The sequence below is a fragment of the Acanthisitta chloris genome, unplaced genomic scaffold (assembly GCF_000695815.1).
Source record: "Acanthisitta chloris isolate BGI_N310 unplaced genomic scaffold, ASM69581v1 scaffold17563, whole genome shotgun sequence".
In the NCBI taxonomy this organism is placed as follows: domain Eukaryota; kingdom Metazoa; phylum Chordata; class Aves; order Passeriformes; family Acanthisittidae; genus Acanthisitta; species Acanthisitta chloris.
The window spans coordinates 70,033-97,485 of record NW_008664549.1 but is presented as its reverse complement, the minus strand read 5'-3'; the positions used below and the strand labels follow the sequence as shown (position 1 = coordinate 97,485).

General features: G+C 40.9%; 1 protein-coding gene across 3 annotated transcripts in view; it reads left to right on the top strand.

The window, feature by feature from the left end:
- The window catches only part of ABCG1 (ATP-binding cassette, sub-family G (WHITE), member 1), a 47,987-nt gene extending 32,307 nt beyond the window's left edge, over positions 1–15,680 (top strand). The window contains exons 2-14 of one of the 3 annotated variants that reach the window (XM_009071412.1): positions 1,007–1,124; positions 1,681–1,813; positions 3,182–3,232; positions 5,665–5,810; positions 6,480–6,603; positions 7,591–7,705; positions 8,372–8,470; positions 8,663–8,796; positions 10,591–10,759; positions 11,526–11,626; positions 12,105–12,263; positions 13,524–13,642; positions 14,996–15,680. In XM_009071412.1, the coding sequence (XP_009069660.1) occupies positions 1,007–1,124; positions 1,681–1,813; positions 3,182–3,232; positions 5,665–5,810; positions 6,480–6,603; positions 7,591–7,705; positions 8,372–8,470; positions 8,663–8,796; positions 10,591–10,759; positions 11,526–11,626; positions 12,105–12,263; positions 13,524–13,642; positions 14,996–15,224 (1,697 nt within the window). In that variant the 3' untranslated portion in view covers positions 15,225–15,680. Of the gene's footprint in view, positions 1–1,006; positions 1,125–1,680; positions 1,814–3,181; positions 3,233–5,664; positions 5,811–6,479; positions 6,604–7,590; positions 7,706–8,371; positions 8,551–8,662; positions 8,797–10,590; positions 10,760–11,525; positions 11,627–12,104; positions 12,264–13,523; positions 13,643–14,995 lie in introns of all 3 variants that reach the window. The other 2 variants (XM_009071411.1, XM_009071410.1) reach the window with 2 other exon arrangements.
- The last annotated feature ends 11,773 nt before the right edge of the window (positions 15,681–27,453 follow it).

The window sequence follows — 27,453 nt, the reverse complement described above, 5'->3', positions numbered from 1 at the left end:
GATCCTGAAAAGTTTAATGCTGGTCAGGGTTCTCTCCACCTTTGCCACACAGTTCTTACACTTTACAATCATGCAGGATAATATGGATGCAGTTAAATCTGAATCTGGAATTCTCTTTGGAGTCCAGTTTGCTTACACCTAGAGTAAAATGGAATTTAGGCTTTAAATTAATGTTTATTGACAAAAGTAGTTTTCTCAGGATTATGTTAAGGTGTTTGAAGTTGGTGTTGTGGTTACTGTAGAAGAGTTTTGCCTGAGGACATAATTATCATGTCCTGATCTTTTGAAGTGGATTAATCTAAATGAGGAAAAACCTGCATGTTCTTAATCCACAGTAAGTATTCCCCTGGGAGTTGTTCTTACAGGTTTGTTGTGGTCGATCTCATGTCTAGACAAGCCTTTAGAGTCCTTATGATAAGAGAGTCCTTATGGTAAGAGAACAAAGCAGGTTTGTCTTTTCATGTGTGTCTCCTTTTGCTGTGTATCCTGTCATACCTCTTTTAGCATGGAATGAACAAAAGTGTAGGGCTTTGCCTTTGAGATCTCAGCTATTACTCTCTCTAAGAAGTTGTGGGTTTGGTGAGAGGGGCATTGAAGCTGCAGTGGTTGGAGGACAGTCTGCTCCAAGACTGTGGAAGCCACATTAGCTGTGGAGTATTAGATATCTTAACAACATCCTAGTAAAATACTCTGAGGAGACACTTAGAAAATGACAGCAAGCTTTGATAGCCCTGTCTGAAAATCTTCCTGGAGTGAACCAAGTGTGTGTGATCCTGTAATCCCACCATACTACTTGTGTAGTGGAGTGAGGCTGCTGCTCCCACTCATAATTTGGGTTTTGATAGTTATTTTTGCTAGTTGTTGCAGTGTGCTGATCTCAGGCATGAGCTTCTCAGTAGGTGCCTGCTAAATGCCTGTTTGTCATCAATGTTTAGTGGAAGTGAACCTTCATTGTTCCCCAGATGTGATTGTTAAGGGTTCAGTGAACTTTTCTTTGTTCTTTCAGGTTATAAAACCCTTTTGAAAGGAATTTCAGGGAAGTTCAGCAGTGGAGAGCTTGTTGCAATTATGGGTCCTTCAGGAGCTGGAAAGTCAACGCTTATGAATATTCTGGCAGGATACAGGTCAGTAACAAAGATCCAAAAATAAGAATCGCTTTAAAATCCAAAACACACAAAAAAGATCTCATTTTTGGCTGTGTAACAAATCTGACTCAGTGTCTTATGCCTTTGTGTTTTTTAAATCACATTTCATAAACGCTTGAACAAAATTACTTTTTTTAGTCACCACTTCATAGCGTTGACATCTTCTTGACCAAACGGCAATGAATGAAGTGACTGTGCTTCACCTTCTTGAATCTCCTCTTGTGTGGCCAAATACAAAGTGTCTTTGTGTCGTTGGCATTGGGGTGTAAGGAACAGGATAGAGAAGCCTAAAATGCTCCCACTTTAATGTCTTGATGTTTTTTCAGACATTCACATATTTTGTACTGATTTTGAGTAGAATTTTCAGCAACATTGCATGAAGCCTCGTATGAAAGAGATCACAACCATGAAATAAATTAATTTCTATCCACTGTAGCAGTGGGAAAAATTATGTAAGACCTCCCCATACTGAGGCGTGTGGCAAACACAAGTGAAGGCAAGATTCACTGCTGGTTGTTTCCTTGTTTCCTCGCAGAGAGACGGGAATGAAAGGAGAAATTCTCATCAATGGACAGCCCCGTGACCTGCGCTCCTTTCGCAAAGTCTCCTGCTACATCATGCAGGATGACATGCTCCTTCCTCATCTGACTGTCCAGGAAGCTATGATGGTGAGCTTTGTTCCTGGCTCTAATTTATTTGAACAGGATAAAGTGGAGAAATCACTGTGTACTGTGCATGTGTTCTTATTCCTGGCAATGCCCCAAACCATTATCTCTGTTTGATCCTACTCAAATGAAAGTCCTTGGACTTTGATGATGTCTTGAATTCCATTTCAGTCTCAACCTTCTAGGGGTTGTGTGAGCTTCTTTAGCTTTATAATTTTCAATTTGAGACCAGCATTATGATCTGGAAGGAGATCCAAGGCTCTGCTCTTTACATCTCCTAGAGAATGAAACCTGAAATTCTTCACCAATGAGCCCTTGTAGGGACTGTCTGTTTTCACTTGAGTAGCCTCATCTGTCCCTTTCTCCCCATCTTCCATGTTCTGACTGCAAAATGTTATTTTGAGTTCATCATGATCTCTCTGCTACTTCTACTCTTTGTGCCTTTTCTTTAGTAAAGGCATTGTATAAAATTTCTCTCATATCTTTCTGGGAAAACAACCAGAACAGAGTAATTCCAAGACTTAAAGGCAACATAAATTCTTCCTGTTTTTCATAGCATCAAGGAGTTTACAACTTGCCAGCTTGACCAGTTAGTCTAGAAGTGCCTGTTGCTCAGTTTTTCTCAGAGGCTGTTACCAAAATAAGGCTAAGGTTGTCAGACTGTATACCAGCAACAATTCACAAATTTTAAAGCCAGAAGAAATCACTGCAGTTTTTCTGTCACTGATTTCTGCAAAGGTTCCTTTGTGAGGAATTTTTTTCTTCTCCTTTGTTTACTTGAATGTAATGTCAGAATCCCACAGGACCACTTTTGTAGAATTGGGCCCAGATTATACTTGCTGTCTAAATTAATCAATCAAGGCTCTGACACAAATAAATACTTAACAGTTTAATTGCTTTTAATAAAGGTTAATCATGATGTTTTGTGGAGCTGCCTCTCAGGACAGCAGATGACATCTGCACAAGATTATTTATTTCTGTACTTATTTGTTTGCATCCTGGAGAATGGCAGAGTTCAGTTACCCTTATGATACGGTTAAAGCACAAATAAACTGTGTTTCTAGCTTTTCCTATTGGCTGTGCAAAAAAAACATGACTCTCCCATCTTCCTCTCAGGGTCTTTGACTTGCAGAATGGCCTTTCTTTCTGACATGCCAATGATTGCTTAAGTCAAATTTCACCCCATTACTTACTGCACAGGCACATGTGATGCTTGTGATTTGACATTATAGTTCAACTTCAAACTTGCTGACTGGATTGGAAGAAGTTGTTTAAATGGTGTGCTGGGATGTCATGCCTGAGACATCCACTATAACTAGTGGTTGTGCTTCAGATCATTTCAAAATCAAATTCCATTGTTTTGCACTCCAGGTATCTGCTCATCTGAAACTTCAAGAGAAAGATGAAGGGAGGAGAGAAATGGTATGTATACTCTCCATCAAACTGAAAATTTTTGGTGATGCCAAATAGCCATGAAGTGAGCTCTGTAAAGCAGATATTTTTATCTAACATTGAAGTGCATTGGACTTGCAATGACAGAATAAATCATAGCCTCCAAGTTGACAGGTGTCATTAGAAGGGAATATTTACTGCAGTCTCCAGGAAAGCTGCTTTCAGTGTGAGACTAGAAAATTGTAAACTATTTGCTGAAATAAATTCACAAGTTTTGTAGGAGTCCTTTTAATGTACCTGAGCACCTTAGATTCTCTCATATGCACATCTGAGGGCTCAGACATCTGAATGAGATAAGTCATGTGTGGCAATGGTGAGTATAGGTCTTAATTTTTCCAAGGGCTAATGAAAAGCTCAACAGTTCTTGTAACTGCTGCAGAAATCACTGTGCTTGTGTTGAAAGCAGTTGATCTTTGTGGCTGTGCTGGTGGGCACATTGTGGCACTGGACAAGTTAATGTAATTGCAATTAAGATCAGACTAATGTAGTTTGAAGCTGTGTTGAGTGACTTAGGTTTGGACAAGTAGAAAACCAGGCTAGAACATGCACATCTCTTTCCTGAATCCTGTGAATGAGGTGCATGGTTTACTCTTGCACATTCACTGCACTGTCCTGCTTGTACCTGCTGCTGACCTAGGACTTTCCCAAGCAGGAGAGAAGTCCTGGTGTGTTTTTTTGCTCATGGAGACCTACAACCCATCTGGATCTCCACTAGGAAGTGTGCTGCTCTCATCTATCAGTGGTGAAAAGTACACACTTTGCCTGAAATGTGGAAATTATGGCAACTTCATAGGCAAAGCAGCTATTTTTGTGGCTCTGCTTTGTATTTATTTCCAAACTGGAGTGATTGGCATTTCTTCAGTCTCAGAGAATCCTTGAAAACCAGAAGGAGCTCCAAAGAGGGAAATTTAACAGGAATCAGCATATGTTTTGTAGCTCAAGATTGATTGGATTCTTTCAAACATTTGTTTTTTAATATGCTAAACACAGATTTATCTTTTTTTTTTTTGAAAATAAAATTATTTAGAAACAACTGTTAATTTTATTTGTACTTTGAAAGTCAATTCATTTACATTTTAGTGAGTTAGGCCAGGCAAGTTAGTTCCATTGTTCACAGTGTCACTAATTTACAAACAACTTTTGGAGGAAAAAAACTGTTCTATGTGTTCATTCAATTCCTGTTAGAAGGTCAGTCATTCTCTGGTTGCTGTTACTGGCCTATGCTGGACTTGATCATTCATTTTATTGCTGTAAATTGTAATGTAAATGTTTATCGTAGATAAATGTTATGAATTTATGCACCTGTGTTAGCAGGATTACAGATTCTTGTTTAAAACAGGGACAAGTGCAAGACCCTTCAGTGAACTATAGTTTATATTTCTAGTTGACCTAACTTGTGCTTCCCATGTCCTGAAGCATATTTTCTGGAGATAAAGGGAATGAGGTAGTTGTGTTCTCTCTGAGAACAAGGGTTAGTGGTTTTTGTTCTTTTTTCACTCCCTCTCACTGAGAGAAATTGCCACTTTTTCTGGAAAACTCCCTCCACCCAAGCAATTAATACTTTCAAAAACGATGGATTCCTTTTCTTACACTTCAGTGAAGTATTAAATATCTTTGGCTTGTTTTCTACCTTTGAAGTGGTCGACTTTTTTAATTGCATGAGCAATGTAGCTTGGATTCACTCATTTTTATGCTCATGCTTTTACTGATGCCAAAGAGCTCTTTTCCTTATTTAGAACTATCAGGCCAAATCTGAAGCAGAAAAATTTATAGCATTTGGGATTGTTCTCTTTTTGCTCCAAAGACCCTGGGACAAGCTGTGCCCTTCCTGAGGCTGTGCCTTGAGGAAATCCCAAACATCTGAGAGTGCCTGTGACAACTGATTGGACTCTGAGGAGAATGAAAACACTTAAAATCAATGGCTGCACTTTAAAGAGTAGACTGTGAAGAACAGATGAGATAAAGCAGGTCATTGCTCTATAGAAACCACTGATTTTTTTTGTTATACAGTTCTCCAGTCCCTTGTGGGTGCAACCTAGAAGTTCTATTGAAAGAAGTTTCTTGGTTTCACTGTAATAACCCCTGACATGCTGCAAAGCTCTTTTGATGTCAGTGCCCTATCCAAGGGGTGCTGTGGAAGGCCTGATTTCCACCCCATTTTTGCAGGCAGTGCTTCTTTCCTGAGTTGAGGTCATGTAGGACAAACAAGTAGAATTTGGGTCAAAATAGTATGTGGTAAATTGTTAAGCCTCACTGAATCTGGTAAGTGCTACATTAGATGGAAAAAGGCTTTGGTGTATGGATGGTGAAACAAAGTCATGAGCTGGTTAACAATCTCCATGAAAATCAGGGAAGAGGATTTTCTTTTGTACTAACAGCGTGGAATGTTCTGTTTCCTCAAGGTAAAGGAAATACTGACAGCCCTTGGTTTGCTGACATGTGCCAATACGAGGACTGGGAGTCTTTCTGGTGGCCAGAGGAAGCGTCTTGCCATTGCTCTGGAGCTGGTCAACAATCCTCCTGTCATGTTTTTTGATGAACCAACCAGGTACTTCCAAGGCCAAAAATTAAAGATAGACAAATATTGCTTTATATAGCAGAGCAGTGCTGCAGATAAGTTATTCACCTCTAAGTCCTTGGAAAAGGCTCATTTTGTGTTGCCTGTAAGCACTGACTAAGGCCACAAGAAATAATTTGATTTGGGTACTTAGTGCCTTGGGTCACTGCTGTAACTGCTGGACTGTGAGACTATAAATAACATTTAAAGGAGACACAAACTGAAGCAGGAAGGGAGAGAGGAAAACATTTTCAGATGGTGGCACGAATTTTCTTTTTCAAGCAAAGATAGCTTGAATGTAAACATTCTAAAATGTGACTTTTAGTAATGAATGTGATCAGTCTAGGAGGAGGCTGGGAAAGCTGTGAATATGTATCTATTCATTAAAGTTGGGAGCATTTAAATCTGCAGTCCTAAAATGTAGAAATCCCTTAAGGCAGCTTTGAGAATACTCTTATTTTTCATTCTCAGGCATGCTTCCAACTTAATTAAAAGACTGATGGAGAAATACAGGCATAAGGTTGGCATATGATAAAATTAAACTGCTACAGACAAAACTTGTGAAAGGATAATAATGAGAGACCAAGTAGCAAATACATGTGCTAATTTTGAGTGGTGCCTATGGACCTGTGGATAACAAACTTCTTTCTTTTTCTTCAGTGGCTTGGACAGTGCATCATGTTTTCAGGTTGTCTCTCTGATGAAGGCTTTAGCCCAGGGTGGCAGATCCATCATCTGCACAATTCACCAGCCCAGTGCAAAACTGTTTGAGTTGTTTGATCAGGTATTACTCTCAAACTTTCTCTTTATGTGCAGTTTAGGTAGGTTATACTTCAAAGACTACAGTCTTTCAGTGAAAACATAAGTAATTCTAGTTGATGGTTCCAAATCAAATAAAGAAACTAAATAAGAGCAAATAACACTTTATTATTTTTCCCCCCTTTTTCTCTGCCTATTTCCTTTATTTACATGTAGTGTTTGAAAAGAATCTTGTGAAGTCATGATTATTCCCCTTGTGATTATCATACCTTCACCCACCACTGCTCTTGTTCACAAGGCTGTCAGTAAAGTAAATTAGAGTAGTACAAAAGCAGGAGAACTGTAGTCTCAATATCTGCAATATTGCTAGTACATACTCTCATCCTAGCTACACAGGTGTAAATTCAGAAGATGTTATTCACGTGAAATAATGAGATTTAAATTTACTTTAGCCTTGTTAGGAGATTTAAATTAGACCCATAGGAGCTCAGAGAAAACCTGCTATGCCATAGGTGAACAAGCTCTTCCAGATTGCCAGTCTGGCAGGGAGGTTTATTAAAAGTCAATAGTGTGGCTAAAAATCAGAATAATCAAGCTGTTTCCCATTGCTGTGCTGTCCCACCTCTCCTTCCACTCCTGCATTCACCAGCCTTGTCTCCCAGCCCAAAATACCCGTAGTGTGGAAATTAGATGGCTTGGCTCTACAGTTTCTTACCTATTTTCAGCAGGTGTCTAAGGCTGGAATTAGTGTGTTTCTGTGTTAATGTGCTTTTAAGTCCTGGAGGGAATATTTGCACAATTCAAACCTTAATCATTTAATTTTCCATTAGTTGTAATTCCATGCAAAGGTAATTTCAAGTGGTGACAAATCTTCCCAAGGTGTTCTTCCCGCAGGGACAAGAGGATGTTATTAGGTTTATGGATTGCTGTGATTCAAGCAGCAGGTTCAAATATTTTGATACTATTTCACAGTTTTCTTTTTTCCTTTTCTCCTCTTCACCTTGTTTTCCAGCTCTATGTTTTAAGTCAAGGTCAATGCATTTACCGTGGGAAGGTAACAAACCTTGTTCCTTACTTGAGAGATTTGGGGTTGAACTGCCCAACCTACCACAATCCAGCAGATTTTGGTAAGGACAACTTGAATACTTTATTTATTTTGTAGTAGATTAGCAGCTTGAGGGTCGTGGGGACCATGGTATGGTTGTACTTTCATACATGTATTCTTAGGCGTGTGTGTACACATATATACCAAAATTCAAATTCAGATGAGTCAGAATTTCTCCTAAATAATTTGAATGCCATCTAGTGGTACAATCTAGTGATTATTTCTCTCTGGTGGAAGTCCAGGTTCAGGAAATGAAAGATAAAGCATGTTCTTTAGTGCTTCATATTAATTAATATTGGTGGTTTTTCACACTGGCTCCAGTATTCTGGTTTTTAACACTGAGCAATACCACTGTGGTATTGAGCAGCTATTAGCATTGAGGGTTTTTTCAGTGTTGTGTCTGAATTCCAAAGTGGTAAGGATACAAAAATAGACCTTTGTCATTTTTTATTACCAGCACTATCTCTAAAACGGTTCATTTAACTGTCAGGATGAAGAGACTTCCCTGAAGATTTATAGAAAGATACATACAAATTATGTTGTATGCATAGGAATCTGCATATGGAAATTTAGAGCCTGTTCTAGTCAAAACTTGTGTTTCAGTGCTACAGAACCAAGGGGATCTGATATTAAGGCTTGTAATTAGTCAGTGGTGTAAACCAGTAACTTAACCTTCTGTTTTTTATAGTTATGGAAGTAGCATCTGGTGAATATGGAGACCAGAACAGTCGACTGGTCAGGGCAGTGCGGGAGAGGATATGTGACACAGACTACAAGAGAGATGTTGGTGGTGAGAACGAGCTGAATCCCTTCCTCTGGCACCGACCTTCTGAGGAGGTATCTTGTCTATCCCAACTCATGGGCATGGCTTGAGGCTGGAGGGGGAGGAAGAGAATTTAAACCCTTGGTCAACGCAGGAGGTTTCTGGGCTGATGTGAGTGGGGTTTTCTGAATGAAAACTAAGCAAGATGCTGTGAAGACAGAAGTTTATTCTTTCGTGTGTTTCCGCAGGATTCCTCCTCCACAGAAGGCTGCCACAGCTTCTCTGCCAGCTGCCTAACCCAGTTCTGCATCCTCTTCAAAAGAACCTTTCTCACCATCATGAGGGATTCGGTAAGACTGCCTTGATTAGAGCTTTTATAGCCAAAAGGTCTATTCAGTTGGGGGTGAGGTAGTGTAAAACATCTCAAAGGTCCTGTCCAACAGCTCATCCATGAAGATTATCACACTTTCAAAGGCAAGAGACTCATCTTTCAGTCTTGCTGTTAACTGTACCATCTTCATTGTGAATGACAGTTTGCTTCAGAGCACTCAGGAGCACCTAACTGGCCTAAAAACCTAAAGCTTAAATCCCCTCTGTGCTGGCAGGTCCCTCATACAGTTATTAATCCTATAGAAAATCGAGTGAGAAGTTGTACTGGTGTGTCACGAAATTAGGTTTTCCAGAAAATTCAGGATGGCAGAGATAATCATTTCTGTGTGATGTGGAGTTAATACTTGAAGTCTTTATTTTTGGAAACAGAAAATTGGTAGATAAAGGTTTTGCTTCTCAGAAAAGGGAACATTTCTGGTTTTGTATATTTAATAGAAAGATGAAGTAAGTGTCATAATGAAATTCATTCCTGAGGAAAAAAGTATATCTTTCACATGTTTTTCTTAAACAACCCCCTTCAAAATCCCAAACCCTGCAGTGTTCATGTATGTCCATTAAATGTTTTGGGTGCCTAGTTTGCATGAACAAAATGCAAAATGACCTGGTTTTTAATCAATAATTTATTTTCACATCTCTAAGTAGCTGAGTTTTGTGTGAATTCAAGAGATAGAATAGATATTTACATAATGATGCTTTGAAATGTAGTCAAGATAGGATTGTCCCTTCATTAACAGGTGTGAGTTAGATATTATCTTCCTCAACTCATCTAAAGGCACAGCTGTCCAAGGAACTCACCTGTGACCAGTATAATTGCTACTGGTGGGCCAAATTTTCTATTTGATAAATAGCAAAGGGAAACACTGTATTGGATGCCATAGTAAATCCAATCAGCTGTTTTCTCTGCAACTCTGGTTGGGAAGTTATGGCTCAACCATGTAATTCCAGTGTTTAGAAAAAAACTAATTTCCAGACCATATATTATGCCCATTTGCTGTTTTTCCAGCACATATCTTTGCCATAGCTTGTTCTCCCTTGCTGTTTTACATTATAGTGTGTTTGTCCATTAAGGATTAATTAATTAATTAAGGTCAGAGGAAACTGTAACTTATTTTCTGATGCGTAGATTGAAGAACAGTATTGGTTTTAAGATTTTTTTTTTTTCTACTCAACTGTAAAGACTTGCAGTTCTTGCACATTTTGCCATTTATTTTGTTCTTCCAAGCCTCTTGTAGGAATGTTGCATTGCAGAGAAGGCACAGAAAGCTAATTTATGCCTGATGAAGTTAGTTTGGTCTGTACAAGCCTGAAACACCTTTTCTGCTTCTCTTCTGCTCTGGGAGATTTATCCTTTAGTCAGGGAGAGAGTCTTCTCCTGATGAATGAGGGCCGACGGCTCCGTGTCATTGTCAGACAGTAAGAGTCCAAGTTGCAGCATAAGCAGTTTTTGTCTGTATTTGCTGGAAGAAATTTTTGTGTGTCTGATTGACACTGGGAAGCTCATCTCAGTAAGTTTTCCTTAGCTGAAGCCCAGTTTGCCAGTAGGAAATGAGCATTTCCCATTCAAGGGAGTTGGAACTAGGGTCCCTTTAAGGTTCCTTCCAACACAAACCATTCTATGATTTGATGACTTCTGTATAAGTTCTGGATGTAAGTACTCCTTTTCTGCAATCAGTATATGTGATTCCAGCCATTTGCCATTGTTGTTGAACACAGACTTTCTGATCAGAAATACCTCTCTTTTTCCTTGCTTGCAGGTCCTGACACACTTGCGTATCACCTCACACATCGGCATTGGGCTGCTCATCGGTTTGCTCTACTTGGGCATTGGCAATGAAGCTAAGAAAGTCCTCAGCAACTCTGGTTTCCTCTTTTTTTCCATGTTGTTTCTTATGTTTGCTGCCCTCATGCCAACTGTCCTTACCTGTGAGTACCAGTCACACTTGCATCCACAGGGAAGGAGGTAGCAGAAAGGTGGGAGGGTGTGTTGTAATGTGTCTGTTTTGCATAAGATGACATTTGACTTGTGGCTTCTACTTCTAAGACAAGAGTGGGGGAAAGTCTTGCACCCTCAGAAGCACTGCTGTGTAGAGACAAGAGAGATAGGCTTGGCCTGTGGTACTTCTCTCTCCCCAGTTTTGCCAGTGTTTCTCAGCCTGGACAGTTCACTCTTACAGTCTTGGACTGGAATTTCCCCATGTGCCAGTGCATTCCAATCATGTCCTGAGCTTGTGGTTGGTCTTAGAGAGGATGTAATCCTCTCTTTCTGCATAAAATCCTCTCTTTCTGCATAAAATCAGCTTATTCGTGTGGTGTCAGAAGCAAACTCCTGCAGTGTGAACTGCTCCATGCTTCCTTGGGAGTGCTGTTACTTTGGATTCCTTGTTGGACTGAAAGAAATAACCAAGCTCTTCAAGCTTTGACACCACTTTTAATGGAAAATTCCTCTTTAAGGGAGGTTCAGATCATCTGAGTAGACTGGTCCATAGTCTAAACAGTGAGCAACTTAGGGCTGAGCTCTTACAGTTCATTACAAATCACTGAAACTATTGCTGCTCTGTCAGAGACCTTAGAGTTCCAGTCCCACCATGGGCCTGCAGCAATGCAGGATTAGATAAGGCTAAACTGTGCTATTATGTGCAGTGATAATTGCACACTGACAATCTAATTTATTGCTTTGTGTTCTCTGCAGTTCCCCTTGAGATGGGAGTATTTCTTAGAGAGCACCTGAACTACTGGTACAGCCTGAAAGCCTATTATCTCGCCAAAACCATGGCTGATGTTCCTTTTCAGGTATATGCTCTATACTCTGCAATAAAATAAGAAGCATTTAAGTTCATGACAAGTCCTCTTGCCAAGAAGATTAGTACTGGTATTTTATCCAGCGAAATAATAGGGAAACTGTCCATATTTGTGTGCTCAAGCTTCAGGGCCAAATCAGAAGCACCCTAAGAATGAAGGACAAAAGCTGAGACCTGACCCAGTGTTCTTTTAGTAAACATATGACCATCTTTGCTCTTTTTGCAGAAGGGGAATTGAAAAGGGCTGTAAGCAAGTGGGATCAGTTTTTTAAGGCCCAAGTAGTAAGATAGCATTTGAGAGAGAGCGAGAGAGAGACCAGTCTGTGACAGGTTCTCTTCAGCCAGGCCGGTCATTTAATGGAAAGACTGAGAGTTGTGGATTAACTACAGCTCCCCATGTTTTTATCTTACTCAGAGTAACAGTGAATGTTTGGCTTAAATGGACTAACTCCAAGTGTATTTGCTTGCAGATCATGTTTCCTGTGGCTTACTGCAGCATTGTGTACTGGATGACTTCCCAGCCATCTGATGCACTCCGATTTGTCCTCTTTGCAGCCTTGGGAACCATGACATCCCTGGTGGCTCAGTCACTGGGTCTTCTCATAGGTGCAGCCTCTACATCCCTCCAGGTATTGACAGTGTTTTGTGGTCTCACAGGAACTCTGCTGTCTCCTAACGCTGCGTACTCTGCTGCTGTGTCCCCAGGACATTTGTTGTGAGGTGACAGGCAAAAAGCTGTCTTGGTCTGATAGAGTTCTTAATGTTTCCCACTAGCATCAACTTAAACAACATATGCATGCACTGGATGTGAGGCTCTGAAGTTCCTTTCCCATCTGAACGGGGCTGTGCCTGCCCCTGCTTGAGTGGATTGTCACTTGCTATTCATCCCAGACTGAGCAAGTTCTAGAAACTGCAGGACTGATGCATTTCTGTGCCCCTACAAGGTGGAGGTAGGCCATGGTGATCAGTAGCTCAGGAGAAGGTTCTTCCATACACATTCAGAAAGGTTGCAGAAGGCAAGGTAGGAAAAGGCTTGCCCAGAAGCTAAGCTTACTCAGAGGGAGGAAGAGAAGCAGCTGTTAGATGACTCTCACACTGGAATCTGTCCATCTAAGTCCATTCTGCTCCCTAGCAGATGTGCAGAGGTGACCATTCCACAGCCAAACTGCTCTGTGGTGATTGTGATAACAGATGACACTGACTTCAATATGCATTGATGCCATCAACATTTCTGCAGTAGAAGACTTGATTCCCTCTCTGTGCCACCCTGTGAAGACCAGCGTAGCCCTGTGGTGTGATCCCTGTGCTTCTGCTCTTCCCAGAGATACCTGCATGGTTCTTTGCCTCGGAAGAGATGTAGAGAGGAGAGGCTGTAGTTGGGTCAAGATCTGTCATCCCCTCCAAAGCCAACCAGCTGGAGATATTCCTTATCCTCTTCACAGTGTTTTAGAACGACTTGAAGCTACTGTTCATGTGGGATTAATGGGGAGGGAAGTCTGTGTTTCCTCAGCAGAGAGTGAGTGAGAAAGGATAATATTTAGAAGGTCTTTCTCATACCTAGAGGAGCAAGGGAATCACAGTGCTCATCTGTCTCTGTAAACTTTGTGGTGTGGGTTCAAGTCCTTCAAAGGACAGATGCCAGCACAGCAGTGTTATTAAATAGTAAAAGGGTTTAGGAAGTGGAGAGGGACCCTTTCTTCCTCCACTAATAGGATCTAACATCTCCCACACAAGAAATCCCATAAGAAAAAAAATCAGTAATTTTCTAGTATTTGGAACAGGGATAATTTTGAGGAGTAGCACTACTCCCAAGTGTAATGAAAAGCAAGTTAGTGTTTATATTTCCTCTGTCTGTTTGACAAGAGATTGTCTATTCCTTCTCTTCACAGGTGGCAACTTTCGTGGGCCCAGTTACTGCCATCCCAGTTCTTCTCTTCTCTGGTTTTTTTGTCAGCTTTGATACCATCCCAACATACCTCCAGTGGATGTCCTACATTTCCTATGTCAGGTACTGCTAGGGAGGCCATTAACCTCCCATCTGGAAATGCTTTTTGTTTGCCTTTGCTTGGCTGGTTGATTGGTTGGTTATTTTGGGTGTCAAAGACATACATACGATGTGTGCCACATTATCTCACTGCATTTCATGTTGTATATAATGTGAAATAAATAAGAACATTCCCTATGGGCTATTGGCCACAAGTCCATGTCAGTCCCCTTGGAAGTCAATGGGATTGCACAACATGCAAATCTTCCTGGATTTTGCAATAGTGGATTTCTGAAATAATAGGGACTTTTAGAGAGAAATTGATGCCAGCACCTCATTGGGGAAGAAAAATGTTGTCTAAATCACTGCTGTGTCTTTAGGTAGATTTGTTGGCTAAAGGCCTGGTTTTAAGTTTTCCAGTAGCACTGCCACAAGGACCATGGGATTTATATCACTCTAATTTAAACTGGTGTTTTAAGAACCATTGGCACCTTAATCCTATCTATGTCTGTCACTCTTGCTGTCTGACACAGCTCTCTCAAGATGAGGTGTTTGCCATCAGGAAACCTCTGGATGGATAGTTTAGACTAGACACTGAGATGTCAATAGCTGAAATGAGGAGAGGTGTATTTTCCCATCCTCCTTTTCCCCACCCTTCCCTAATACTGGGAAAAACCAAGCAAAAATATCCTTTCATTTGGCAAGTGAGGTCTTACACAGAGATAACAAGGCTGCACCCCCTGAATTGATACCTAGAATTGAAGATGAGGCCTTAAACCATTGCCTAGCCTAGGTGAGGTCTCCTGAATCCAAAGGGAGTTATTGTATGTGTGGGATCCATGATGGCTTGATGGCTTATCTGCTTGCAAAACCAAACACTGAGTGCACCTAGTGCCAGGGGAGATGTGGGAACACTGTTAGTGAAACCATTAGTGCATGGAGAGAAAGAGAAGAGACATTCTAGATTGATGCTGGTTTTAATATATTTCTGACTTCAAACCATAATTGTATCCCTGTTGCTTATTTAAAAATAGAAAGCAAATTAATGATGTCACTTCTAAATGGGGAATTTCTGAACATGAGGTGAAATTGGGCTACTTTCTGTTTTAACATTTTTCCTTGGAAAAAAAAAATGCATTATAGACTACCTGGAATCGGTTAAAGGCAAAACTTCTTTCCTTGTTCAGTCTTAGGTAAAATGACAGTGACAAGTCATGTGCTTGATTGTAACAGGGGTAAAACTTGCCCCAAGACACTTGTCAAAACAATATTGAACCCCTTGGTGTTTCAGCTGAGCTCTCACAGGAGTTGTATTGCTGGAGTGCTTGAAACAAATCCTCAGGACTTTTCCTTGTAATCCATCCTTCTTCTTTCCAGATATGGGTTCGAAGGAGTTATTCTCTCCATCTATGGACTGGACCGGGAAGACCTGCATTGTGACAAAGATGACACTTGCCATTTTCAAAAATCAGAGGCCATTCTGAAAGAACTGGATGTAGAAAATGCCAAACTTTACCTGGACTTCATTGTTCTTGGAATTTTCTTCTTCTCTCTGCGCGTAATTGCCTACTTTGTTCTGAGATACAAGATCCGAGCGGAGAGGTAAAGGAAAAACAGCTCAAACAATGCAGTAGGGAGATCTTTAGACATGCAATAGAGGGCACTTGACATTGTCTCACTGTGGCAGGATGGTCCCCAGTGCCCAGCTAGATGCTGTTCTGACCAAGCCCATGGAGAGCCACAATGGGATAGTGGACATACAGTGTTAAGCCAATCAGTCCAGTTGGGTTGGGTCATGTTTTCATTACACTTTCTAGCTTTAACTAGGAAGAAGAAATAGAAGGGAATTTTACACCACAGAATACCAATACCAAGGCAGTGTAACTGTAATAAGAAACCTGGCTGCAGGAACTTTCCTTATGAAAACCAATTTCAGGATAAGGTCACTAGGATACTAGTCCTGGTAGCCAGAATAGTGTAATGTCATCTCTAGTTGATGAGGTAATGAGATGCAAAATGGGAAATGCAAAGAAAATAGGATTCTCTCATCTTTTTAAATCCAGAGTTTCATCTTTGCAATTTTCTATGTATTATTTTGCAATTCTTTTCCACAGAATTACCCCTTCTGGCCAGAAGTCTGTAAATGTATTAATAAGGTAAAGACATCTTTTTAATATGGATACTTTTTTAACACAAATCTGGAGTGATTCAAGCAATTATTTTTGTTTTCTGTCTAAATTTAGAATTTTGGTGCTTTACTTGTCGAGCTGGTCTCATATCTGAAAACTGTAATGATAGGAGGAAAAGGCAGATCCTGAGTCTGCTCTAAACCTGTGGTCCTATTTGGAAGCATCACTGGATAGCACACGCAGTAAGACATGGTCAAGCTGTCACTGAATGATTGAAAAAAACATTATTTTGCAGTGTCTTTTAAATCCTCAGTATTTGTGATATTTGAAATACTAACTCTGCTCATTATCTGTTTGATCTACCTCCTGCAAATGAAAAATCAAAGCACTCCAAGGCTTATTTTTTTTCCTTAAATTGTGAACGCAGAATCTGTCCCTAAAGTGATTGTTAAAACTTGATGGAGTGCAAGAGCTGTCCACAGATCAAAGCTTGGGCTACTGTGTTAAAACACTCGTTACTGCCTCACATGACAATGTTCATTATATCTGCAACTCTCTTCAGAATACACAAATGACCTTGTAATACTGCAGGTCTAATTATGCCAAGTGGTTTTGTTCTTATCCTGAAGTCTATGTGCACAATCTGGGAATTAATAGCTAGTTGATCTGAGCATCAATGAAACTGTTGTTTGGCATATCTCACCTTTGTAAATTTGGCAGGGGGAATTCTGGTTCCAAGTTAATGTGAAGTTTATCACCAATTTTCATGGGTTTGGATTTTTAACCCAAAATGAAACCATGAGGCCAATACTCACCTTGGTGAACTTCTGTGCAAATTCCACTACCTTCTGCCATTACTGTGATTTTATCATGGTGTCCCACACCTCCAAGTGAGACGTACACACTCTGTAAATGCATTATTCCTATCAGGATGCTGAAGTCTTGTCCATTGGAAGCAGCTCAATGTCAGCAAACCATTCAGGAGCTCAACAACTCCTGGCAGTAGAGTAGGTAAGAGAGACCTCACACATCTGCTGGCCCCCAGCAGTCACTATCCACACAGTTTTCAAAGTCTCCATGGCCACAGCTACACTAGGAAACTAAACAGTGCCAGGGCCAGTTCTGTTAGTCCTCAGGCAACTGGGGCTGATAGGAATGGTCCTTGTACTGATGTCTAAACAGAGCCCAAACATTGTCTGGAAAAGCTCTGACTGTGCTGGGCTGCAGTGAAGACAGTTGTTCCCATTTCTCCTGGTCCTTGCCCAAGCTCTGTTTAATTTGCCAACAGAGACACAGGTCGTGTGTATCTGTTAAACTCAGGATGTCTGAATAAAGCCTGTGTTCTGGAAGACTTGAAATCAAGTCACATATTTAGGAAAGTTAGCTAATCTTTCCCTGAAAATGATATTGACCTGTGAAAGCAAGGTCAGTCTTACTGTAGAAGAAAACCAAAATCCTTACACAGCCTCTTTGCTGTTGCTAGTTATTTATTCTTTTTTTTTTTTTTCACAAAAAGCTTTTACACAGCTCTGCAGCTTTTCCAGGCATAATCACAAGCAGGGATGTACCTACATGGCTGTCAGATTTGAGAAATTATGAATTTTAGCTAAGTAATACTCATAGCTGTGAATCATTTTAAAGTAACTCACAAGCCGAAATCCCTTGGCACATTGTGCCGTGATCCTTCCAAGACTCTCCAAGTGTTTGTGAGTATTACAGGCTATTCAAACACTGTTTGCAAGGAGACAAAAGTGTACGTTTGCCAAATTGCTCTTCAGTTACACACTGCTGGTCCAGCTGTGCTGAGTATGAGAGTGTGATGTCCATGGCATCGAATACCTTCAGGGCTCATGTTTTTGTGTTTACCAACACCATTTACCAAATACCACACCAAAAATCCCTTGCAGTGTACCAAATGGGGTAACTTTGCTGACATTTCAACACGTAACTTACACAGTGGCAGTACTGCTTTCTCCCATCTAGACCAGTTTAGCAGTGCAAGTTCCTTGCTGTCTTGTTAGCTGTGCCTGTCCCTCTGTTTGTAGACCTTCTTATTTCGCCTCTTCAATCTGCAACATGTCCTCCTGCACTGTAGCTTTGTATTGTGTTATGGTGGCAAAAAAGTCTGGTCCCCCATGGGTGTTCCTAAGAAAATGAATACTCTGGAACATCTTTTATCACTCCGTTATTTGTTAGATATGTTTTCTCCCAGGCATCTGCTAGCAGCACTTAGCTGGAAGTTTCTGTTCCAAGGAACACTTTCAGTCTGTCCTATCCCAGTAAAGAAACAATTCTCTGGAAACTCAGTGCTACTCATAGATGAGATCATCATTCTTTCCCACCTTAGCTCACAAATTAGCTAATGATCTCTCTTTTTGTTACTGCTGTGGGATGGAAGTGTTTAAAATCCATCCCAATTATGTTTTCATATGCTGCAGAGATTTTTAACGTCGTCTCAGGCTAAAATCCATCCCAATTATGTTTTCATACGCTGCAAAGAGTTTTAACGTCGTCTCAGGTTGGCTTTTTTTCCTCTTTATGTGGAAATAAATTCTAACAGGGTGGTAGAAAACATTCCCAGGTTAATGGGCTGAGCATGTATGTGCTGTAGTGCTAAGCCAGCACATTGGGAAGCTCTGGAGATTTCACATAGAAGAATAATAAGGCCAGCAAGATTCTAAAGACTTCAAATCCTTCATTTATATAGCCATACATAAATAGCCATAAACTGTTTGAAATCAATGCCATTATTACCATTTGAACCAGTCATGATCTGGCTAAAAGTTGCATAAGAGGCTAAAGGTTTATAAAATGGCACTTGTAGACTGAATATATGATCTCTGTTGGGATTGTAGGAAGACTTTAGTGTTCTCTTGGCCCCCTTGGGGTTTTTTTGAGCTGTTTTGACATGTTGCTTTGGTTACTATCTGCATCAGTCAAGATTCAAATGCTTTTTTGTTGTTTTTCTTTGTGGAAAGTTGCATATAATCTGAAAAACCTTGAAAGTTTTAAAAACTAACTTGAAGCATTATTATTTACAATTAAATAAAACATTTGGAAAACAGATTCTACTCATAAGAAATTGAGATTTCATCTTTATAGGTCAAAGGGAGTAGCAGAAGACTATGTGGTGCTGAAATCTTCTTCAATTCTCAGAGTTTGGAGCCCAAGTTATCCATTTTCATTAAAAGAGAAAAATATGGACTTATGTAATAGGGAGAGCTGGTTGTGTACGTGGGAGGTAATGAACACTTGAGTGCAAATATCAGGTGATTGACAGTTCAGTCTCCACTTTTGTGTCAAAGTCTGTGTTGTCAACCAAAGTTTTATTAAACATTTATTCCTGGAAAGAAGTGTGGTATGTACTGTCCTGTGCCACCCCAGTGATCCTCACAGGGGAGATCCTGCCTGTCCTGTTTGCTCAGTGCTGGAGGGATATTTTGGATTCCAATTCCAACAAAGTGCTGAAGTATCTTAGTAACTTCTCACATCTGCATTGTCTTGTGTGAATCAAAGGAACCACTAAATGGCTTGAAAATAAAATCCAGGCTTGAGTGCTGTGGTGGGTGAGGACTGTTTTGCACAGGAAGAATGAGATGTTGCTGTCTAAACAGACTTGGGGACTGTTGGCTTTGGGTTAGTGTGTAGGAGATTGCAGCTTTCCAGGGATCTTGAATTAATCTTTTTGAATCACAAAATACATCTTGTGAGGGGAAGAGGAGAATGAAAATCAAGCATGGAGATGAGTGTATATCTTTTATGCATATCTACTGTTGCTTTCTGTCATTGCTTTTGTTATTTGCATAGTTTTGGTAAGGAAAAATGAACTTTCTATTTGATTTTTTTCTTCCTGTACCAGAAATGCCAATCCAGGACTGTTTTACATTTGACCAATGTCAGCATTTATTTTTCCTTTCCAAACTAAACAGGCAGGGAGGGATCTTAATGAATTGTTTTTCAGTGATAACTTTTACTGGCATGAGGGATCTTAATGAATTGTTTTTCAGTGCTGACTTCTACTGGCATATGATTTTATCCTTTTGTCTCCTGCTCGGTGATGATCATATTCTGGAATAAAGGGCATAGGAAGAGATTTAAGGTGCAGTGATGATGTTTCCAAACAGCTCCTCAGAGAATGTGTGTGAGGTGGGTGGAAGCAGCATGAGTACCTCTTTCTGCAGCCTGCTGCACCTTCTTCCACATTGCCTTTGCTCACTGAGCTTCAGCCCCAGTCTGATTTGGTGGCTGTGTGGGCAAGAAGGTCACGTGTGTTTGTCCCAGATGATGCAGGAGAGCCCCCAGCGCTGCAGAGTTGGTTATCAGCTCCTTCATGGGGGTCAGGTTAGTTCTTTAGAGAGTTTTTGATACCTGTGGGATCTGCTCTGATCCTCCTTGGTCTTAGTGCAGCAGAAGTTGTCTTGGAGTCTTCATGGGGATTGAGCACAACATTTTCTGTCCCATACTGGCAGTGGCTCTCTGCTGGCATATCCTCCTTCAGGGAGGATTTTGAACTGCTTCAGCTGTCTTGGGTTGTGTGGGATGTAAGCACAAGCTCAAATGCTTTTCCAAACAGATGTAAGCACAAGCTCAAATGCTTTTCCATACAGAACAGTTCTCTTGACCTGTTTTGTTTTGGGCCAAGCTTTGTGAGTTAGCATGACCATGGTTGAACAGGACATGAGCTGCAGGAGTAGCAGCAAGGCAGAGCCTCTGGATGCATTGGTGGAGCTTGGGGTACAGGTGGGCAGCATTGGCCTACTGATTATATCCAGGTGTGGAATGAGAGGGAATGACATTCATGCTGCTTTTAACTATGGTACCCATGATTCAGCCAGTGAAATTCTGATCTTTTTCATAATGCTTTTGGAGATGGTGTATCTCACAGAAACATGGCTGGCTAAAAATGAGTCTAAGTTCATCTCTACTTTGCTCTGTAAGAAAACCACTCAGTTGCTTAGGTGAGCAACCCCAGTGCTGGTACTACCAACTGCAGAGGGTCACAGTGTGGTGCACTGGGGAGTTTCCCCAAACAAGGGGAACCTTGCAGGGAGCTGAGAGATCCACCAGGAGCAACAGTGGCCAGCGTCCCACCCCCAACTATAAAAAAAACCCCTGGGGAGCACCAGCAGGGTGGGCAAACAGGCTGTGGTGTGTCATCTTGTGTGTCAAGGCAGGCACTGAAGCCCTGCAGGCTCAACCAGGGAGCAGTGGTACCCACCTGGCAGAAAGCCACAGCCTCTCTAAGCTCTGCACCCACCACGACTGTAAAAGACAATGAAAAATGTTTCTGTAAACACAGCACTAAGGAAGAATCTCTGTCCTTTATTAGATGCCATTTTCCTACCAGAACAGCCCAATAGGGTGCAATTGCTCAGGAATATCCTTAGTTCTGTGTGAGAGCCATTTATAAAGTGTGATAATGTGAAAAGCTGTTGGGAAGTAGAAGTAGGCAGAAAATGACACCGTGTCATGTCCTCTGTAGGTTTATGACAGGCTGATCATTGTGGTGCCTGTGACACTGCCACACAGCACTAGTGAGCACATAAATTAAGTGCTGTGTGTCACTGAAGTTAATCACGAGCTCTGCTATTAGTGGACAGGGGCAGTAGCATTTTCAGGGATCAACTTCTGCTGTCCTCTGCTTAAGTACCTGTTTTCATAATACATAAAGAGGTTGTTGTAATGTATCCCACTGAGTGGTTTTTATAACCCTGCATATCATTCTTCATATTACATGTCCAAAAAGTTGCAGGTTGAGCCTGTAAGCACAGCAAGCTTCATTTTAATTCTGTTTAAGACTTTATTTTCTGTTTCTGTACATATTTCACATAGTTTCTGAAAGAGCAGTGGTACCATAGAGCACAAATCTAGCTTCAGTGTTTTGTTCTTTTGAGGTCTTAGGATGAGCAATGATTTTATGCAGTTGTCAACTGTAGAACCTTCTTTGTAAGAGACTGAGATTTCTGTTGAGACCTGTTGCCAGCACAGTAAAAGAAAGGGTGACCAGTCAAAATGTGTCTCCTTTGGCACAAGACATGCCCATGGCTCAGCCTGAACTCTCTGCATTGTTTATGCCTTCAAGACACATCAAGCTTTTGTCAACCCATTTTCTTCAGGGGGCTTCCATGCAGCTCAGCCCATGCCTACCCATTGCTTGTGTCCTTATTCCTAGATATTTGTGGTGGTTGTCCCTGTGGGGTGTAAAAATGAGCTGCTTGGGAACAGTGCAAGATAGGTAGAGATGGAGGGATGACTTTTAGACTGCTTTGAGCTACCAAATACCCAATGTGCTGGATCTGTGGGTGTGCTTCACTCTTTCAAGAAGAAAATAAAGCCTAAAATGTCTTTCTAAGCAGATTTCAAGGCAACATGGAAGTCTTTACTTATAAGGTTGACAGGGTTTTCTACTTCAGTGGCATCTGTGATGTCTTTTTTTTCCATTGTAGCTGATTTTAGTAGCCTCTTTAGGGTAATCATTATACAAACTCCTTTTTATTACTTCCAGAAACCAGCTTTCCTGGCCTCAGTGATAATTGTACCAACCTTTACAAACGTGAATTAGTTGTTGAGCCATTTAAAAAAAAATAGGAAAAAATGCACTCAAATTACAGTAAACTTAATTTAAGAAGATTTACATTGATGAATCTAAAAAGAAGACAAGTCCTGCAGTGGAGCCAAGCGTTTACCTGTGTCAGTAAAGATTTGTCAAACACCTTATCTGAGTCAGTTGACCTTATTGTGAGATACTGCCCTTGAATCTGTCACTGAATTATTTAACACTTCTTCTTTTGTTTTCAAAGCAAGAGTCAATGCAAGGTATGATTTCAAATCAGCGTGCGAAAGTGTGCATATTCTGTATATCTAATATGTCATTGTTGTCTCTTGTTTCTGTAATGCATTTGCATTACTATAAATCAATTTTATTATGCTTCTCTAGAGACTATTGCTGCCTGCACGCTGTGATATATTTGCACTGTTGTAGATATATATATATACATATATGTAATTATATTCTATACACCATGTCTTTTTCAGGTTGCTTGTTACCTTTGTAGTTTATGCTTCCTGGTACAGTGGACCTGAGTAAAAATATGGGATGTGGGGCATTCTGATGACATATTACAGTAATAGAGAGATCTTTGTATATTTCTGTATACTTAATACCTGTAAGAAGAGATTTGTATGTGCATTATTTTCCAAACTAGGGCTTTGTTTTCTGAGACTAGAGAACATTTATGATAATGTAACAAAAAAAAAAGAAAAATCAAATAAAGTATTATTATTTTCAGACAGATGCCTTTGTCCCTGTTGTCTCTCCAAGGGAAGTGGCAGGTTTGCTGGTAGGGATATGTTTGCACTGCCTGCTCCTAGGTGCTGGCAGCCAGCAGGGACATGGGATTGCTTGTTTCAGATGTAGACTGTGGTGCTTTCAGGTGTCATGTTTTAACCCCAGCTAGCAACCAAGAATCATTCAGCCTCTCACACACTCCCCCACCAACAGGATGGGGGAGAGGATCAGAAGGGTATAAGTTAGAAAAATTCATGGGTTGAATTGTCCTTGTGCCACCCCCTCTTGACCACCACAGCAACAAAACCACCTGCCTTGTTCATCAGAGTTCAAGGGTAACAGCCGTAACTTTTACAAGTTAGTTAACTAACTGTCTAACCATAAATAACACGAGCAGTGATGCTTAAAGGATGAATTGCCCTAAGGATGCAATAAGATTGCATTTTCAAGACAATTTTCTAATGATAACAAAGATTGTACTTTATGTTATGCTATGTTTATAGACTTGCAAATAACACTAGATTGAAGGAATCCCAAAACCTCAATGTCTCCCCATGCCAACTGATGTCCATAGATCAGGAAGGGAAGAGGAGGAACAGGAGTCCTTCAGAGCCTGAATGGCAACGTAAATTACTTTAAGTATTTTATATTGCAGTTAATGCTATGAAACAAGCCAACCATAAACTTCTCATTAGCAACACTGTAAAAATGAATATCCCTCACATGCAATTACCATCCACTGTGTAATGGATTCATAAAGCAAAGAGCATTTGAAAATAAAGGACACTTTATGTTGCATTTTCTAACAGTTATCCATTTAAAACCTGCTTCAGAATGCAGGTTGAAAGGCACTGGAAGCCAGGAAAGCTGCTATGGGAAGAGTGATTGCCTCGTTGAGCATGAGAGGGTCCAGGGATCTGAGCAGTGCCCAGGTGAGCAATGAGCAGGTGTTGTGCTGTCAGTCCCTAGCACTGACATCTCTTGGGAGAGCCTCAATGAAGAGCTTGGTGGGGAAGTGGATGTTGGCAGCTCTATTTAGGGCAGAAAAGCTGTCAAGGGCTGGATTAGTCCAATTGGCACTAATTGCTTCAATTCCTGTTATTTAGGGTGTTTTAAATTTCATAGCCTCATTTGGTTTTGTGGTGGTTTTTTTTTTTTTAATGTGCCTTGAAGGTTTTTCCAAGATCTGTGAGGGGTTTTTTGTGCTGTCAACTCTGTGTGATGGCATTGCTGGATTCCTGACACTCAGATGTGTGTCTGTGCCTGCACACATGTGGAAAGGCTGAGAAGGAAGTCAATACTTGATCTCTTCCACGGGTGGAAAATATTGCCAAAACATGAAGCTGATCCATTGTCAGCCTCTGAGTACAAAAATACCCTGCAGAGTTGCACTGTTTCCTCTAACCCTTTCTAGCACATATTCTTGCATTTTTCCTGCTGCCTATTCTTGTGTTCTGATGGGCAAGTGGAATAAAGTTCCACCTGTTTCTAGGACCTTCTTGGTCATCCCCACAGCATCTGTAGCATCAAATATGAAGTAGATTTCTGGCTTCATCAGAAGTCTTTCAGGTGCTTTTTGTCTTTCTCCTGTGTAAAGATCAGTCTATAGCCCCAAGGTTGAGAAGAAACAAAAGCTACAGTAAAGGTTTTGATTTTTGCTCCTTCTGTTTTTTGAAATATGTATCCTAAGTCTGGGTGGAGTGTCTCTTGGATGGGGTGTAAGGCTAAGTCTGAAAAAGGGTAACAAGCAGGGGAAATCTTACTTTGTGGCAGGAAGGAGCTGGATTTTACTTACCAAATTTGCCTTTAGTAAATCTTCCTGGAAACATCACAGACCAAAATCATCAAACTGATGATACCTGCTTTCAGATAACCACTCTGGTGGTAAGTCAGACCCAAGGAATTTTTACAGACTGTGAACCCTGGGAATTTCCAAGAGTTTCTGCAACAAGTTTGGGAATGAATGTGTTTAGCTCAACTGCAGTGCAGTGTTTTGATTCAAGATTTCTAGAGTTTCAGTTGTCTTATCTCAGTATTAAATCCCTGAAAATTTCTGTTTTTCAAAAACTTTTTGTTATGCTCCAAAATAGAAGAACATTTTAAAGGAAGTCTGAGAGACCTAACTTAAGAGACAGAAGGGAGCAGGACCCTGCAAGAGCCTTTCTTCATGTAGTGTCTTCTCTGAGGGAAAATTCTGAGTGCCACAGTGGGTATGTAAAGGCTGCTCACAAAGCACAAGTTATTACAATTAGATGAATAGATACACTGGTCTCCAGCAGAAAAGTATTCTGTTTTTTTACCCTGCCCACCTTTGATAGATGGAAATTTTATGGAATGAAATTTTATGAAATGAAAAATGGAAATTTTACCATTCATTGGCAGGGGAAGGTGCACCCAATTACTGCAAACACTGGAGCAAAGCAGAATCCTCTCCTACAACACCTGAGTGCTACTCAACTGGTTCTAGCACTTGAATGCGTTCTGCATTGCAGCACACATGTTTTACAGCAAAGTCTGTCTCTCTGGCCATTGTCTTCTAGCACTGAGCACATATTTGTAGTCCCAACATGTACCTGGTGGAATGCACTGGGACAGAGACCATCCAGGCTGTCTTGGGTAGTCAGACACTACTTCGTAGACCAACACTGGCAGCTTTCAAATGCTTTAGAAGGTTCAGAAGGGGAAAAAGAAGTCTAGAGTAATACTGGACGGTTCTGCCAAAAGAGGACTTTTGTTTCTGGCAGAGAGCTGTTCAGGAAACTCACTTGAGAACTTCTGAAACTCTCACCTGAACTTTGCTGCTAAGGAAAGTTTTCCAGCCCACAGCTCAGAGCAGCGAGTTCCCCTTTTTTAGACTCAGTCTGGCAGTGAGAGCAAACTCCTAGAAACTGAATCTGGGACTTCAGGTCACCATTCTGCCTGGGTTTAACACAGGGAGTCAGGTTTAGTTCTAGTGTTTTACCTTCTGCTTTCCAAGCTGTTTAATGGCATCCTGGTCGAGTTTTCAAGCTTAGTAAAACCAGTAACTCCCTGGAGACCTGTGGCAGCACCATGTGATTTAGCTGCTCTCAACAGGGGAAGATTTCAGTTTCCATATTCTTTTTCACTTCAGTTTAGCACCTTGTCTGAAACCTTCCTTTTGAACACGAGCTTTGCCAGAGGAGGTGTGTGATACTAGCTGTAGCAGGATGCATACCCTTCCCAGAGACATTTGGGAACAGGATGTGAAGTAAGTGGGTGCATTAAAAACCACATTTTTGGAGGTGTTTGCAGTTCTATCCCTTTTTCACACGGCTACAGGTTTATTCTTTGTTGTTAGCACCCATCTGCTCTAAGCTCCTCGTCCTAGTTTTCTCCCCTGTTAATTCTCCATGTCAGCCAAATACAACTTTTCTGCATTGCTTCAAAAGGAATTATTGTGGAGACCTTTTCCTTGGCTGTGATTGCTTTAAAAAAATACTCGAATATCCTCACTCCCTGGAGAACCACAGGCAATCAGTCTGCACTGTCAAACTATTTCTATTCAGCCTTTGTTAGAAGCTGAGGCATTGGTTGCACTCAGCTGTCACAGTTGCAGTTTACGATGATCATTCATGATTTTAAACGTCATTCGCTGCGTAACAGCCTCATCGGCACAGAGCCTTTTGTCACAAGCTGACACAAATGGGTTCCTGTTACGGTAGCACCTTCGCTGATGAAAATCACATCGTTGACCTACTTTTTTTTCCCCCTCCAGAGAAAAATTCAGAACTTTGTTTACTTATTCAGCGCTCGCTGCGCAGTGATGTGGGTGTGCAGGCAGAGTCAGGTACAAAGGGAGAAGTCTTCATTTGGGCTTCTCATATTTGCTTGTCAAAACCGATTCACGTTTGTGACGATGCTGCATTTTGTTAGAAGAGAAGCCTCGTGATGTGCTTATCCAGCTCCTCTCCCTAGACACCCCTTTGGGTCACTGTTGGGCAGAGGGCAAGGTGAACATCTGAAATGGCTCAGTGTGGCCACTCGTTAGTCCCAAAGTGGTGTGGGTGTCCTCAGAGACTAGCTCGATGGTCAGCTAACAAAGGTACCTGTTCCCTATGTCTCAAGGAGAGGCAAAACAGCCCAAAGCCACAGATACAGATATTTAAAGGGAAACACTGAATATTTTCAGCATTCAGAAGGACGAGTGGCCTGTGTGAAGCCATGGATCAGCTGAAAAAAATCAAGCAGTCTCTTGCAGGTATGAGTGTAACTAACAACAAAAAAAAAAGAGTGCTGTGTCCCTTTTGGAAGTGTTAGTGACTACTCTCTCATCAGCAGTTTGCTGAGGTGCTGAATTTCTTGGGAAACAGAGAAATACAGAGCTCTAAAATAAAGACAGCAAAGAAACTCACAAATTGTGTTTTGGTTCTTTTATTACAGTGAAAACTTGTGCGGTT